Below are 16644 nucleotides of genomic sequence, written 5' to 3' on the forward strand. Positions count from 1 at the left end.
GGGAGCATGCTAAAAGGGCCAATTAGCCTATTTTTGCTCCTAATTTGTACCCTCACGTGTAGGTACAGCAGGATTTTCTTCTCGAAACACCAAAACTAAATTTGACAATGACGTATTTTACTGATTCACTCCCTGCTTATGTCTCCTGTCTAGAAACTTCTACAGAAATAGGCTCATCTTCTTCAAGTATATTTGGAGGAGAGAATAATCATGAAGCTGATGAAATGTTTGGAATAACTGGGGTTAGATTTGACAAAAAAAATTTCAATTTACTCCCTGTGAAGCTTCAGTAGTCTGGAATAAGCGAGATCAATCTTTAAGGAATGTTCAATTTTTGGGGGGGTCAAATGTTCATGTTCCTAATGAGTTTGAGGTTAAATCTAACAAAATAGAATATAGTCACTATCTTGGCATTGTGCATCTTCTGTCTAGAAGGAATGTTTTCTATCAGCTACAGATAACCTAGTTGCAGACAAGTTTGTCAACTCAAGAACTTGCTGTGATTCTATAATCCATAAAGATACTGTCAGATCTGCTGCATTTTTGTTTTTAACTGAAAATGGTATGTCTTCCAGAACTTGATGATTTGAAAACCATTTGAAAATATCAGGCAGAACAATAATAGTTTGTCTTGAATTGAGAAAGAAAATCCAAATTGACTTTTGAGATTACTGTCTCAAGGTTTTAGTCTCAATCATCAGTTCTGTTGCAGTGTCAATAATTTCCACTTGACCAAGAAAGTGCACAATTTCTATGTTTTCTTCTGCTTGTCATTCAATTTGTTGAATCCTACTTTTTTCAGAAATAATCTGCTTGATTCACCTGGTAGAGAAGATCTTGCTTTGCATAATTGCTGAAAATAACGATTTTGCCAGTGAAAGCCCCAATGGATGACCCCTGCTGAACAACTTATCACTTCTACTGTCTTCTTGCACAACAATCCCAGCAATTTCTTTGGGCCTAGCCAACTGACAGGCTCAGACTGAGCCTTAGGTCAAGCCAAATCACTTCTTTGTTTTGCACACTGAACTCCCCCTACCTGGATAGATATTTTTAATCTGTGTGTTCATACATGCTACAATACAGAGGAACCTCGATTAACTAGCATTCGATTTCGGAATATCCGGCAAGATCGCAAGGTCCCAATGCTTGGCTAAACTATGCTATCCGGCATCAGATTATTCGGTATTCGATTAACCAAATGAAATACACCCCGTCTGTGTCCTTTGGATAATCAAGGTTCCTTTGTATACGTCTGGAGCAAGTGGGGCTTGAACCCAGAGGTAGGGAAATTACCACTCCACCACAACAGCCCTTTGGCCGGACTTGTATGCTTGACTGCCTGCTCCAACATTGAGTCTTTGGACAGCAAAAAAATCTGAGAATTTGTCATTGAGGACTCAGACCAATATTCTATCTGAAATAAACTCATCCTTCAATGTGACATAACTGCATTGGAAGTGTCCAATAAAGGAGTTTTCCAATTCCCCTCATTGCTGGGACCACTGAAATAGGTGCATTCAGTAGGTTTTATGTTCTTATCCTTCTGTTTCAAATAGAGACCTTGCTCAGATGGCATGGGCATGCTGTCACTGTGGAGTACATCTCACTTTCTTCACTCTAGAAGATTTTTGACTTAATGAATTTTCTTAGGAATATTTAGTGACGTTTCCTCAACTTGGCCTCATGGTTCTTCAGATGTTTTGAGAAAGACACAATCTACTCCACTGCTATACCAAATTTGGTATGTATTCTAGTGTTTAGTATGTGTTAGTGTTTAATCTCTGGCCATATGGTTTCTTTAAAGAATATTTGTCAACAATATACATGTGATAAGGCAGCAGAGCTTCCTTCTATGAGCAGCATTGGTTCCAACCATCCACTAAAGTGCACTACTGTCATGTTACATGACTGGCAAGGTACCTCAGAGGCTTATCTGCAGATTCATTTAACCCTATATTTACAGATTCTTTATTCCTTATATCTAACCCATTAATCTGTATTTCCTTTTACTACTTAATGCGCAAATTTATGCTTACTCATGCTTATGTACGCTTATCTCTAACTCTTCAAGTATTCCCAAATTAATGTGTCTGTTCATTGGTTATTAATGCTGGTGACTTTCACTCACCATTGTTCCTGTCAGCAGAAAGGGAAAACTCTTTGGCTTCTTCAGAATCTGTAATTCCAATGTTAGCACAAATTTCCATCACCACGTCATGTCCGACCTAAAATATAGCAAAACAGGTTCAGCATATTTTCTGATCTGGGGCTGTGAACAAAACCAGCTGATCACTTCAGATCAAGAAGCTTTACACAAGATAGGTTAGTATACATGCACAAAGAGAGCTCAATATTTACTTGACAAACTTTCTCCAGAATTCACCTGAAATTAGAAATATTTGTGAAGACAATATTTAGTTGCTAAATTTTCTAAACAGCTTTAAATGAGTGGAAAAGTAGATTTTCCAGGGATTATAGTAAAGGATATAAGCATCAAACATTATATTACAGCCATTGTATGGTTTTGATATAGAGTAAGCCTCCCTATTCACTAACCGATTAAATACTCAGGTTAGATACAGGGTAAAGCTTTCATTACATCATCCCCATCAAACACTCCCAGAACAGGTACTACATGGGTTTGGATACAGAGTAAACTCTGTCTGCACCATCCTCATACACTCCCAGGACAAGTACTGTATGGGGTAAGATACAGAGTAAAGCTCCCTTAACACTGTCCAATCAATGTACATTAAACTCTATCATATTATCACAATAATGATCTGAGATTGAAAACGTTGGATGCATGCCAGAATATCAGGGAGAATATTTGTTGATTTTCAGGTGGAACATTTCATCTTTAAATATACTGGAGGCAGTGTCTTTTATTAACACTAATGATTCCCTTTAAGGTTCCAAGTAGCAGTGTGCACTCGCAAATTTCTAAAGCAGAAGCATGACAGATGCCATCTTGGCAAAGTCATTAATATGTGTGCACTTAATATTCACCAGAAGTATACAAAGCACGCAGATCATAGGATCCATTAGCAGACAATGCTGATTTGATGCTCAGTAATGCCATTTGGCAGCTGCATGGTGTATCTAAGGTACTGTCTTAACTACCTTGTTTGGCCACACTATGAACACAATGTCACTGGCCATCAGGTCCTGAAGCATGACCTGAAACTGAATCTTCTGGCTCAGAAGCAGGGATACTACCTGTAGTGTCACAAGGCAATGTCTGGAATTCTAGCCCAGAAATAGAACCTATTGGTGGAGTTGCAGATCAGATCAGTTGGCTCGACAACTAGTGGGCCGCTCAGAAGAATACCAACAATAACATTAGGTTTGATCACTGTTTTGATTGTGATCACCTCATCACCTTATATCATAGTAAAATCACAGCATAAACCATCGATGCTCTTTAAATAAAAACACAACCACTAAGTGACCACTTCACCTGATCTCTTTCATATTTCTCCCAATAATACTTCTCTTCTTTAAGACATATTTAATCAGGCTTTACTCTATATCTTACCCCATACAGTACGTGTAAAACCCTTTAATATTAGTAGTGACACTGAACGCAATTGTTAATGTTTTCAGATTTGGGCAAAAAGTGACTCAAGCACAATCCCTGGAGTCGCAAAGGTACTTTTCACTAGACGGGATGAATATAGTCGTTGGGGGAAGACAAGGAGCAGGTCTGAAATTACAATAGCCAGGACAATCAAAAAGGGGATCCATTGTTATGATTCCAGAATACATGATCATAAAATTTGATATTTAACAGTAAAGGTAAGTTCTTCAACTTGGAGGACATGTGATTTGCTTTACAGAAGAGACCACTGATGCTACAAGAGAATATCCAGTGCTGACCCAAATTATCTGACAATCACTTTTCTGGGGGCTGTCTGACCTCCACATTACAAATTACATGTTTGAAGCTAGGAAAACATTATGGAGCAATCAAGTTGTGACATGCTACATGAAAGTTACTGTGTCCAACAACATCCCTTGTAAATTTAGTGAACAAAACATTTAACCAAGGTTTAACCTCAAAAAGTCAATAATCACAATCAGTAAAGGAGACTGTTTAAAAAAAGTACATTCCAATGCATGTTAATTGTCAAGTGGTGTTTGCCTGTCCAGTGTCCAACCACAGAAACATACCATAAAGGGCTTAATCTTGGCTGTGTGCTCCATTTTCCCAGGTAGGTATACAAGGATTCTCCTTGAGCTGCGACCTTTCTGTCGGACAAACAGACATCATCCAAATTAAATGTGCTTTGCAGTGCTGGCAGTCAGTCAAAAATGAGGAGACTTATTGATATTTTGCATCTGTTCAGCATTTTTCTCACATTGATGTTCAGCCTGTCCATTAATTATGTAGATTAATACAACTGAGTGGTTTCCTAGGCCACTCAGGAGAGCCAACCACATTGCTGTGATTCTGGAGTCGGATTCAGATAGTCCCAGTCAGGATAGCAGATTTCCCTTTCTGAAGGAACAGGTGGGCTTTTCCCCCCGACAATCACTTGATGATCATCAGTAGCTTCTCAATTCCAGATATTTTATCGAATTAAAATTCCACCATCCGCCATGGAGGGATATGAACCCAGAAGATTAGCTGAATTTCTAGACTAATAATCGAATGATACTACCACTTGGCCAACATGTTCCCACTTAACTTGACTTCAACCCATGTCCCCCCAGCATTACCCTGGGCCACATTCATCCAGAGACCTTACCACTACACCACCATCTCCCTGATGAAACTTACTATGATAGCTTCCAATTCAAGGTTGGATGGGGAGTGTAGCCGGCCCCCATATTTCAATGTGCGATGCATGTTGTCCTGACAAGCCATTGCTATTGCTGGAAAAAGGAACAACAGACTGGGTTTAGTGTTTATAACTGAGCTGTGTTTATACAAACTACCTGCATAAAATTATTCTTTTACATTTTCTCTTTATCTCTGTGATACTGTGCAAGAGATTTAACAACTTATTAGTTACAATCTTCAGAAAATACTGACCAGGTTGGGGTACTTTTCTGTAGAAAAGGAAAGGATGAGGCGTAACCAAATTAAAATTGTGAAAGGATTCAATAGAATAGACATAAAGAAGTCATAAGTTTTAACTGATGTGACCTGCAGGGAGCAGTTTGGTCAACCAGTGATAAGGAACCTTCAGTATGGCACTTTTCCATGTGATAAGAAGCTTTAACTCATCAGTGTTTCACTGATGGCTCCCCAACCAGAAACAAGTCTGTTGGGAATCTGATTCTCCACCCAGACAGGAGCCCAATCAATATAGAATTCCTACAGTGTGGAAACAGGCCATTTGGCCCAACAAGTCCATACCGACCTTCTGAAGAATAACCCAGTCCCCTACCCTACCCTATTCCTTGACATTTACCCCTGACTAATGCAATTAGTCTACTCATCCTGAACACTATGGGCAATTCAGTATTGTCATCTTACCTAACCTGCACATCTTTGGATTGTAGGAGGAAACCAGGGCACCAAGGAAACCCATGCAGACACAGGGAGAATGTGGAAACTCCAAACATACAGTTACCCAAGGCTTGAATCGAACCTGGGTCCCTGGCACTGTAAGGCAGCAGTGCTAACCACTGAGCCACTGTGCCACCCCTATCCGTTATAACTTGGCAATTGAGGCAGCATGGTAGCTCACTAGTTAGCACTGCTGCCTCACAGTGCCAGGGACCTGAGTTCGATTCCAGCCTCGGGCGACTGTGTGGAGTTTGCACAGTCTCCCCGTGTCTGCGTGGGTTTCCTCCATGTGCTCTGGTTTCCTCCTGCAGTCCAAAGATGTGCAGGTTAGGTGAATTGGCCATGCTAAATTGTCCATAGTGTTCAGGGATATGTAGGTTAGGTGCATTAGTCAGGAGTAATGTAGAGTAATAGGTGTAGGGAAATGGATCTGGAGGGGATACTCTTCTGAACATCAGTGAGGACTTGTTGGGCCAAATGGCTTGTTTTCACACTGTAGGGAATCTAATTCTAATTCCTGAGTAAAGATCTGAGGAGGGTTTGGGTCGGGGAAATGGTTTTTGGAATTTACCCCCACTCCCAATAATGAGTGAAACCTTTTTCTTTTGTTAAAATTTGGCCTGACGTTTTCAGTTGAGGAGCAGACCAAAACTGGGTAAATATCTCATAGGTGTGCTGAGAAAAAGGAATATGCTGAGAAAGCTTTTCATTTTATAATGACCAGGACAGATGCAAGAATGACAAATTTCAAAGGGAGTCAATTTATACTTTTTGAAAAGAAGGGTTCTAATTAATTGGTAAGCCAGCTCTGATTGGCTGAGTTTTGTTTAAGCCAAAAAATGTATAATTCTCTAACGTGTTCTTTTTGCCTGCAGACAGCAGGTCCATCAAAACATCCAGCTTCTAACAAATGTAAATGAGCTGCATTGTAAGCCTGACTTATAATCTTAATTTGGTTGTCCATGTAGTTCTAAGCACATTCCAGAGCAGACTGTACTTAAATAATTATTGAGTCACATCTAACATTAGGTATTGTGTTCTCAGGTTTGTAAGTACAAGCCTGTTGAGTCTGGTCATTACTCTGCCTATTGCAGGGACAAGCTGTTTGATATGATCAACCCGTCATTGGGTTTTATGTCGACCACATCATTCATTTGTGGTCGGCAGAATGCCTTTTTGAGTAGGTAGTGGCATTCAGTTAGTGGAAATACCATTTGTATTGTTACTGAATAGTGGCAGCATGAAATAACTTGTTAGAATATAAATCAGGCTCACTTGAAGCTCCATATGTTCATATACAGGGACATGCGCACAGCAACAAAAAGGAACATGACCAGCCATTGTGCTTCCTTTTAATTACGCACACGCATGAAGGTCAGTAATTCTGTCATGCATTCCCCATGGCAACACTTTGACCATTCAAAGCTGGCTTGTCAAACCCTTTTCTCATGCTGCACAAACTGTGGCTCCCTTTGAACCTTGGTATTTTTGTGCCTATTTCAATGAGTGCAAAACAAAAAGCTTTAACAGCACTTTTTCAGCAATACTGAAGTCCTGTACTACCAAGCAATTATTTATATAGACATTTCTGATAAATCCAATTGTGAAAGTAAGAGGAACCTCCTTCCCATGGAGATATTGTGGCCAGATATGAAACTGGATATAGTTTTAGACAAACAGCACAGCTGCACTTAAGGGGAAGCTAGATAAGCATACAGGAGAGAAAGAAATTAAAAGCAATGTTCTGATGGGGTTAGATGAATTAGTTTGGGAGGAGGCTCATGTGGAATATAAATACAGACACCCACCAGTTTCACCAAAAGGGCTGTTTCTGTGAGAGAAGTTTTATTTTAGATCTTTGTAACAACCTCTTTGCCATGCTTTTCAAACTAAGAAATATCCACCTCACCTCCCTCTCAAAACTCTGTACCTTGAAAGTCATGATTAGAGTCAGTGCAGATGTTCTCCAGGTATCTCTGGACAAAGGGCCTGAGGTTGATTGAGCATGGATAGTAGCCCAAGAACAGATAGAGGACACGCCAGCCTCGTGTACAGTTTTCTCTGTGCAAAAACATGAAATGTGTCAAATCTTTTATTTTTTTTCCAATATTCTGTCCTGACTTCTGGAAAGCACTTACTGTTGATAGTGGTAAACCATGAAAGGCAGTGGCAGGCCTTTTCATTCATGTGGGTGTCATGAGCAAGGAGAGTATTTATTTTTGGACCCTAACTTTGAGAGGTTAGTGGTGAGCTGCCTTGTGGTTTGCTGGATCTTTCCGCATCACTTAAGAAACAATCACATTGATGTTGCCTCTGGTATCTTGCTCAAGTGGTACATTATTTTTATTCATGCCAAGCTTTTTTTGCCATATAAGCTATCAACCCAAAGTTTTTTAAGTCATATTTCATTCATTGTGCACAGTTGCACACAATTTACAGCATGTAAAGGCTGCACCATCTGTTTCCATTCTATAGAATCCCTACAATTTGGAAACAGGCCATTTGGCCAACACTGTCCACACTGACCCTCTGAAGAGCATCCCATCCATAACCATTCCTCTACCTATTACTCAACTTTTCTTCTGACTAATGCCCCAAGCTGACACACCCCTAAACACTATGGGCAATTTAGAGTCATAGAGATGTACAGCACAGAAGCAGATCCTTCAGTCCATCTTGTTCATGCTGACTAGATATCTCAAACCCAATCTCGTTCCACCTGCCAGTACCTGGTCCATATCCCTCCAAACTCTTCCTATTCACATACCCATCCAAATGCCTTGTGGGCGGCACAGTGGCACAGTGGTTAGCACTGCTGCCTCACAGCGCCGGAGACCCGGGTTCAATTCCCGCCTCAGGCGACTGACTGTGTGGAGTTTGCACGTTCTCCCCGTGTCTGTGTGGGTTTCCTCCGGGTGCTCCGGTTTCCTCCCACAGTCCAAAGATGTGCAGGTTAGGTGAATTGGCCATGCTAAATTGCCCGTAGTGTTAGGTAAGGGGTAGATGTAGGGGTATGGGTGGGTTACGCTTCGGCGGGGCGGTGTGGACTTGTTGGGCCGGAGGGCCTGTTTCCACACTGTAAGTAATCTAATCTAATCTAAAATGTTGCAATTGCACGAGCCTCCACCACTTCCCCTGGCAGCTCATTTCATACATGTTCCACCATCTGCGTGAAAAAGTTGCTGCTTAGATCTCTTTTATAGCTTTTCCCTTTCACCGTAAACCTATGCCCTCTAGTTCTGGGCTCCCCCACCCCAGGGAAAAGACTTTGTCTATTTATCCAATCCTTGCCCCTCATGATTTTATAAACTCTATAAGATCACCCCTCAGCCTCCGACGCTCCAGGGAAAACAGCCCCAGCCTATTCAACCTCTCCCTATAACTCAAATCCTCCAACCCTGCCAAATTCCTTGTAAATCTTTTCTGAACTCTTTCAAGTTTCACAACTTCCTTAATTACACACAATGTCCCAAAAATGGTCAAACCAATGTCCTGTACAGTCGCAACAATACCTCCCAACTCCTCTACTCAATACTCTGACTAATAAAAGGAAATCATACCAAATGCCGCCTTCACTATCCTATCTACCTGCGAATTTACTTTCAAGGAGCTTATGAACCTGCACTCCAAGGTCTATTTGTTCAGCAACACTCCCTAGAACCTTACCATTAAGTGTATAAATCTTGCTAAGATTTGCTTTCCCAAAATGCAACACCTTGCATTTACCTAAATTAAACTCCATCTGCCAATCATCAGCACATGGTCCATCTGATTAAGATCCCATTATAATCTAAAGTAACCTTCTTCACTATCCACTACACCTGCAAGTTTGGTGTCATCTGCAAACTTATTAACTATACCTCTTATGCTCACATCCAAATCATTTATATAAATGACGAAAAAGCAGTGGACCCAGCACCGATCCTTGTGGCACTCCACTGGTCACAAGCCTCCAGTCTGAAAAACAACCCTTCACACCACCCTCTGTCTTCTACTTCTAGCCAGTTCTGTATCCAAATGGCTAGTTCTCCCTGTATTCCATGAGATCTAACCTTGCTAACCAGTCTCCCATAACCTTATCGAATGCCTTACTGAAGTCCATAAAAATCATGTCTACTGCTCTGCCCTTATCAATCCTCTTTGTTACTTGTTCAAAAATCTCAATCAAGTTTGTGAGACATGATTTCCCATGCACAAAGCCATGTTGACTATCCCTAATCAGTCCTTGCCTTTCCAAATACATCTACATCCTGTCCCTCAGGATTCCCTCCAACACCTTGCCCACCATCGACGTCAGGCTCACCGGTCTATAGTTCCCTGGCTTGTCCTTACCACTTTTCCTAAATTTAGCATGACCAATCCACCTAACCTGCATATCCTTGGACTGTGGCAGGAAACCCAGAGGAGACCCATTCAGACATGGGGAGAATGTGCAAACTCTACACATACAGTCGCCTGGGTTCCTGGTGCTGTGCGGCAGCAGTGCTAACCACTGAGCTACTCTGTTGTCCAATGCTGTACCTCACTATGACTCTAATGGAGATGACAGGGACTTCAGCTATTAGCTGGAGAGCTGACAAGAGCCTGTGTTGTTTTTGAGTTGGGTGAACAAATTAAGTGCCAAACAGAGACTCGATTAGGTAATAGCAGGCCTTGAATTCTTGACTGATAAGATCATACAAAATTGCTTGACACTTACTTTATGGGATTATCTGTGATTTGCTTGATGATCTGACAGCAGATCTCATCTTTTAGCATGTCCTTCTCCTTGCACAGCTATGAGAAAGCATAATGCCAATAATCTGCCTGTTAGCGAAAGGTACTGAAAATCTCAAGGAACAAACATGTAAGCAACTTGCAACAACATCTGCTTGTTTTTTTATGTTGCTCCAGGAGAAAGTGAGGACTGTAGATGCTGGAGATCAGAGTTGAAAAGTGTGGTGCTGGAAAAGCACAGTAGGTCAGGCAGCATCCGAGGAGCAGGAGAATTGATGTTTCAGGCATACACCCTTCATCAGGAATGTCGGGGGGGCGGTGGGCTGAGAGATAAATAGGAGGGTGGGGATGGGGGGAAGGTGATAGGTAGATCAACTTCACTCGTTTCCAAATCTTCCCTCCTCCCACCTCATCCCAGATCGAGCCCTTCAACTTGGTACCACCCTCTTCACCTGTCCTATCTGTCCATCTTCCTTCCCATCTATCTGCTCCACTCTTCCCACCAACCTATCACAATCACCCCCCACCTGCATCTCCTCATCGCCTTGCCAGCTACCATCCCCCCATCCTTACCCCCACCTTCTTATTTAACTCTCAGCCTCCCTCTCCACAAACAGTCCTGCTGAGGGGCTGGTGCCCAAACCGTCGACTCTCCTGCTGCTCAAATGTTGCCTGACGTGCTGTGCTTTTCCAGCGCCACACTTTTTGACTCCTATGATGCTCCCCCCACCTCCTGAGAATGATGCTGTTCACGGACACTGATTTTCCTCAGGCTCAAGTGACCATTCAAGTGTGGGCTTTGAGAGAGGATTCTTAAAGCAGGGAATTTTCCCTCACTTGATTTTTGACTGACAATTTTGAGCTCAAGGTTATCACTCTCATAACAGGAACAAATTGAGGTTCGTGAATCCAGCAATAGTTGCAAATTGAACCTACGACCTATATTCTGTGCCATACTACAGAATGCATAAACTGCATGCCATCACTGATCTGCTTTAAATGTATTTGACATTATTCAAATGGTTACTAAACAAGTAACAAAAAGAGCAAAGGCAAATTATTAAAGAAAACTAACTTAGAATATAAAAAATGGATAGCAAAAGGTTCTGTAAATATATGAAAGGGAAGAGAGTAGCCAAAATTAATGTTGATCCATTGGAGGATAAGACTGGGGAGATAATAGTGGCAAACATAGAAGAAGCAGAGTCACTAAATGAATATTTTGCTTCACATTTTATGGTGGAGGACACTTGTAGCATCCCAATAGTATGAGGACATGCAGAGGTTCCAGATGGGGAGAAAGTTAGAACAATTATCATCACTAGGGAACAAGTTATTGAGCAAACTATTGGGATTGAAGACAGAGAAGTCCCCGTGGCCAGTTGGCCTATATCCTAAGGTCTTAAAGAAAGTGGCGGCAGAGATATTGGATCCGCTGGTTTAATTCCAAAGTTCCCTGGCATGTGGGAAAGTTGCTGTGTTTGGAAAAATGTTAATTAGTGCCCTTATTCAAAAATGGAGGGAGGCAGAAAGTAGGAAACCAGACCAGTCAGTCATTGAAATCTTGTTAGAATCTATTATTGAGGAAGTAATTATAGGCCATTTGGAAAGTTAAAATGCAATCCATCAGAGTCAGCAAGGTTTTATGAAGGATAAATTGTGTTTGAATAATTTACTAGAGTTCTTTGAAGACATAACACACAAAGTGGAAAATGGGGATCCTGTGGGTGTAGCATATCTGGACTTCCAGAGGGCATTTGATAAGGCATTTTGATAACACAAAAGGTTAATACACATGGTAAGATTACATGGAAGTAGGAGTAATTTATTATCTTGGAGAGAGAATTGGCTAACCAACAGAAAGCAGCGAGTCAAGATAAATGGGTAATTTTCTGGTTGGCAAGATATTACTGGTGGGGTGACACAGGGTTCGGTCCTCAGGCTATTTATGATCTCTATTGATGACTTAGATGAAGTGAATGAAGGCATCAAAGCTAAATTTGCAGATGACACTACTGTGGTGGGAAAATAAGTTGCAAAAAAGAAATAAGACACTTACAAATTGATATGGATAGAGTCATAGAGTTAGTGAATTGGTCACTCCGCGGATTAGGTTGGTGAGGGAGAAAGGGAATGGGTGACCAAAAGGCGAAGAAGGAGCAGGAAGGCAGTGCAGGTGTCTCCTGTGGTCATCTCCCTCCAAAACAGGTATATCCTTTCGGATACTGTTGGGGGAGATGGCTCACCAGGGGAAATGCAGCAGTAGCTAGGTTCATAGCATGGCTAGCGCTGCTGTTCAAGAGGATGGGAAAAAGAGTGGAAGGGCGATAGTCATAAGGGATTCAATTGTAAGGGGAGTAGATAGGCGGTTCTGTGGTTGAAAATGAGACTCCCGAATGGTATGTTGCCTCCCAGGTGCACGGCTGCAGAAAATTCACAAGGGGGAGGGTGAGGTCCTACAAGCAGAATTTAGGGAGTTCTGGGGGAGGTGGGACTATTACAAATTGGATGGTCTACACCTGGACCGGACTGGAACCAGTGTCCTTGCGGGTGCTTTTGGTGAGGCTAATGTGGCAGGAGGGTGAGAACCAAATGAGGAGGTTAGTGAACAGTAAGAAGGTAGTAAGTAAAGCCTGTAAGGAACTAATAATGAAGTCAGCATGGCTAAGGGAAAGAGTAAGCAGGGAGCAGAAAATGAATGCAAAGGGACTGGTTGTCTGAGGTGAATTTGTTTTAATGCAAGAAGTATAATAGGTAAAGCAGATGAACTGAGGGCTTGGATTAGTACCTGGGAGTATCATGTTATTGCTATTACTGAGACCTTGGCCTCCCAACAGCGAACATGAGATAGAGGTACAAATACGTAAACAGATTATGGAAAGATGTTGGAGCAACAGGGCGGTGGCGATAGGAGATTCTAACTTTCCCAACATTGACTGGATTCACTCAGTGTTAGAGGTCTAGATGGAACAGAACTTGTAAGGAGCATCCAGGAGCACTTTCTAGAGCAGTATGTAAATAGTCCAACTCAGGAGGGGGCCATACTGGACCTGGGAAATGAGCTCTTCAGATGGTTAAGTTTCAGTAGGGGATTACTTTGGGAATAGTGATCACAATTCCACAAGTTTTAGAATACTCATGGACAAAGACGAGTGTGGTCCTAAAGGAAGAGTGCTAAATTGGGGGAAGGCCAACTAGAGTAAAATTCGTCAGAAGCTAGGGAATGTAGATTGGGAGCAGCTGTTTGAAGGTAAATCCACATTTGATATGTGGGAGGCTTTCAAAGAGATGTTGCTTAGAGTTCAGGTGAGATATGAGGGATAGAAATGGCAAGATTAGGGAACCATGGATGATAGGTGAAATTGTGAGACTAGCTAAGGAAAAAAGATGCATACATAAAGTCTAGGCAACTGAAGACAGACAAAGCTTTGGAAGAATATCAGGAATGTAGGGCCAATCTGAAACAAGGAATTACAAGGGCTAAAAGGGGTCATGAGGTATCTTTAACAAACAAGGTTAAGGCAAATCCCAAAGCCTTTTATTCATATATAAGGAGCAAGTGGGTAACTAGAGAAAGGCCCACTCAAGGACAAAGGAGTAAAGTTATGCATGGAATCAGAGAAAATGGGTGAGATTCTTCACGAGTACTTTGCATCGGTATTCACCAAGGAGAGGGACATGGCGGATTTTGAGGTTAGGGATAGATCTTTGATTACACTAGGTCAAGTCGGCATAAGGAGAGAGGAAATCTTGAGTATTCTAAAAGGCATAAAGGTGGACAAGTCCTTAGGTCCTGATGAGATCTATCCTAGGTTACTGAGGGAAGCGTAAGGGGAAATAGATAACAGATATTTTTCCAGCAGCCTTGAACACAGGTGAGGTCCCGGAGGACTGGATAATTGCTAATGTTGTCCCCTTCTTTAAGAAGGGGAGCAGGGATAATCCAGATAATTACAGATCTCTGAGCCTGACGTCAGTGGTAGGGAAGCTGACGGAGTGCTTCAGTGCAGAGGGAGATCTCATGGATGAGTCAAGAAACAAGTATGTTGGTATGAGGCATAGGATATATTTCCATTTGGAAGAAAATGGGCTTATCAGTGATAGGCCAAATGGTTTTGTGCAGGGAAGGTAATGTCTTACAAAGCTAATAGAATTCTTTGAGGAGGTTACAAAATTAATGGATGAGGGAAGGGATGTAGATGTCATAAACGTGGACTTTAGCAAGGCGTCTGATAAGGTTCTGAAAATGTGTTGCTGGAAAAGCGCAGCAGGTCAGGCAGCATCCAAGGAACAGGAGAATCGATATTTCGGGCATCAGCCCTTTTTCAGGAAATCCCATGGTAGGCTGATGGAGAAGGAAAGGTTGCATGGAGTCCAGGGTGTTCTAGCTGGATGGATAGAGAACTGACTGGACAACAGGTGATAGAGAGTAGTAGTGAAAGGGAGTTTCTCAAAATGGAGACCTGTAACCAGTGGTGTTCCACAAGGATCCATGCTGGGACCACTGTTGTTTGTGATATACATAAATGATTTGGAGGAAGGTGCAGATTGCCTGGTTAGCAAGTTTGCAGATGACACTAAGATTGGTGGAGTAGCAGATAGTGAAGGGGATTGTCAGAGAATGCAGCAGAGTATAGATAGATTGGAGAGTTGGGCAGAGAAATGACAGATGGAGTTCAATCCGGGCAAATGCCAGGTGATGCATTTTGGAAGATCCAATTCAAGAGTGAACTATACAGTAAATGGAAAAGTTCTGGGGAAAATTGATGTACAGAGAGATCTGGGTGTTCAGGTTCATTGTTCCCTGAAGGTGGCAACGCAGGTCAGTAGCATGGTCAAGAAGGTATACGACATGCTTTCCTTCATTGGACCAGGTATTGAGTACAAGAATTGACAGGTCATGTTACAGTTGTATAAGACTTTGGTTTGGCCACATTTGGAATACTGCGTACAGTTCTGGTCGCCACATTATCAAAAGGATATGGATGCTTTGGAGAGAGTGCAGAGGAGGTTCACTACGATATTGCCTGGTATGGAGGGCGCTAACTATGAAGAAAGGCTGACTAGATTAGGATTATTTTCATTGTAAAGATGGAGGTTGAGGAGGGACCTGATTGAGGTCTACAAAATCATGAGAGGTATAGACAGGGTGGATAGCAAGAAGCTTTTTCCTGACCAGGGGACTCAATTACTCAGGGTCATGAGTTCAAAGTGAGAGGGGAAAAGTTTAAGGGAGATATGCATACAATGTTCTTTACGCAGAGGGTTTTGGGTACCTGGATCGCATTGCCATTGGAGGTGTAGAGGCGGGCATGATAGCATCATTTAAGGTGTATCTAGACAGATACGTGAATAGGCAGGGAGCAAAGGGATACAAACCTTTAGAGAACAGGCGACAGGTTTAGATAGAGGATCTGGATCAGCGCAGGCTTGGAGGGCCGAAGGGTCTGTTCCTGTGTTGTAATTTTCTTTGTTCTTTGTTCTTATACAGCACGGAAACAGACCCTTCTATCCAATTTGGTTAGATAGATGGGCCAAAATTTAGCAGATGGAGTGTAATATGGATAATTGTGAAGTTATCCAGTTTGGTTAGGAGAATAGAAAGGCAACTTATTATCTAAGTGAGAAAAACATCGGAGTGCTTCAGTACAGAGGGATTTTGTTGTTCTCATGGATGAGTCAAGAAATAAGTATGTTGGTATATCAGGTAATAAGACAGACATATCTAATAAGGCAAATGGAATTTTAGCATTTATTGATAAAGAATTCGAGTACAAAAGTAACGAAGTATTGCTGCAACTGTAAAAGGCTATACGAGACTGCAACCTGAGTACTGTTTACAATTTTGGTCCCTTTGTTTGAGGAGAACTATAGTTAGATTGGAAGTAGTTCAGAGGACATTCATTGGATTGATTCCAGAGATGAGGGATTTGTCTATGAAGAGAGGTTGAGCAATCTGGGCGCATACTCTCTGCTGCCTCACAGCACCAGAGACCTGGGTTCATTTCCCGCCTCAGGCAACTGTCTGTGTGGAGTTTGCACATTCTCTCTGTGTCTGCGTGGGTTTCTTCCAGGTGCACTGGTTTCCTCCCACAGTCCAAAGATGTGCAGGTTAGGTGAATTGGCTATGCTAAATTGCCCGTAGTGTCAGGTGAAGGGGTAAATATAGGGGAATGGGTCTGGGTGGATTGCTCTTTGGAGGGTTGGTGTGGACTTGTTGGGCTGAAGAGCCTGTTTCCACACTGTGAGTAATCTAATTTAACCTTGTCAAAAAAAATAGAAGAATGATAGGTTATCTAATTGAGGTTTACAAGATCCTAAAGGGGATTGGCAAAGCCAACATAGAGAGGATGTTTCCTCATGTAGGGGTAATCTAGAATGATAGCTCATTACTTTAGGAAAAGAGG

General features: G+C 41.9%; 1 protein-coding gene across 1 annotated transcript in view; it reads right to left on the reverse strand.

Annotated features, from left to right (window-relative positions):
- Positions 1–16644, reverse strand: part of myo15b (myosin XVB) — a 232174-nt gene that overhangs the window by 43645 nt on the left and 171885 nt on the right. The window contains exons 34-38 of the mRNA XM_072558127.1: positions 10221–10297; positions 7452–7582; positions 4787–4881; positions 4177–4254; positions 2132–2228 (exon numbers count right to left, since the gene is read on the reverse strand). Coding sequence (XP_072414228.1) covers positions 2132–2228; positions 4177–4254; positions 4787–4881; positions 7452–7582; positions 10221–10297 — 478 coding nt within the window. The remainder of the gene's footprint in view (positions 1–2131; positions 2229–4176; positions 4255–4786; positions 4882–7451; positions 7583–10220; positions 10298–16644) is intronic.

This window comes from Chiloscyllium punctatum, chromosome 39, assembly GCF_047496795.1.
Source record: "Chiloscyllium punctatum isolate Juve2018m chromosome 39, sChiPun1.3, whole genome shotgun sequence".
Taxonomy (NCBI): domain Eukaryota; kingdom Metazoa; phylum Chordata; class Chondrichthyes; order Orectolobiformes; family Hemiscylliidae; genus Chiloscyllium; species Chiloscyllium punctatum.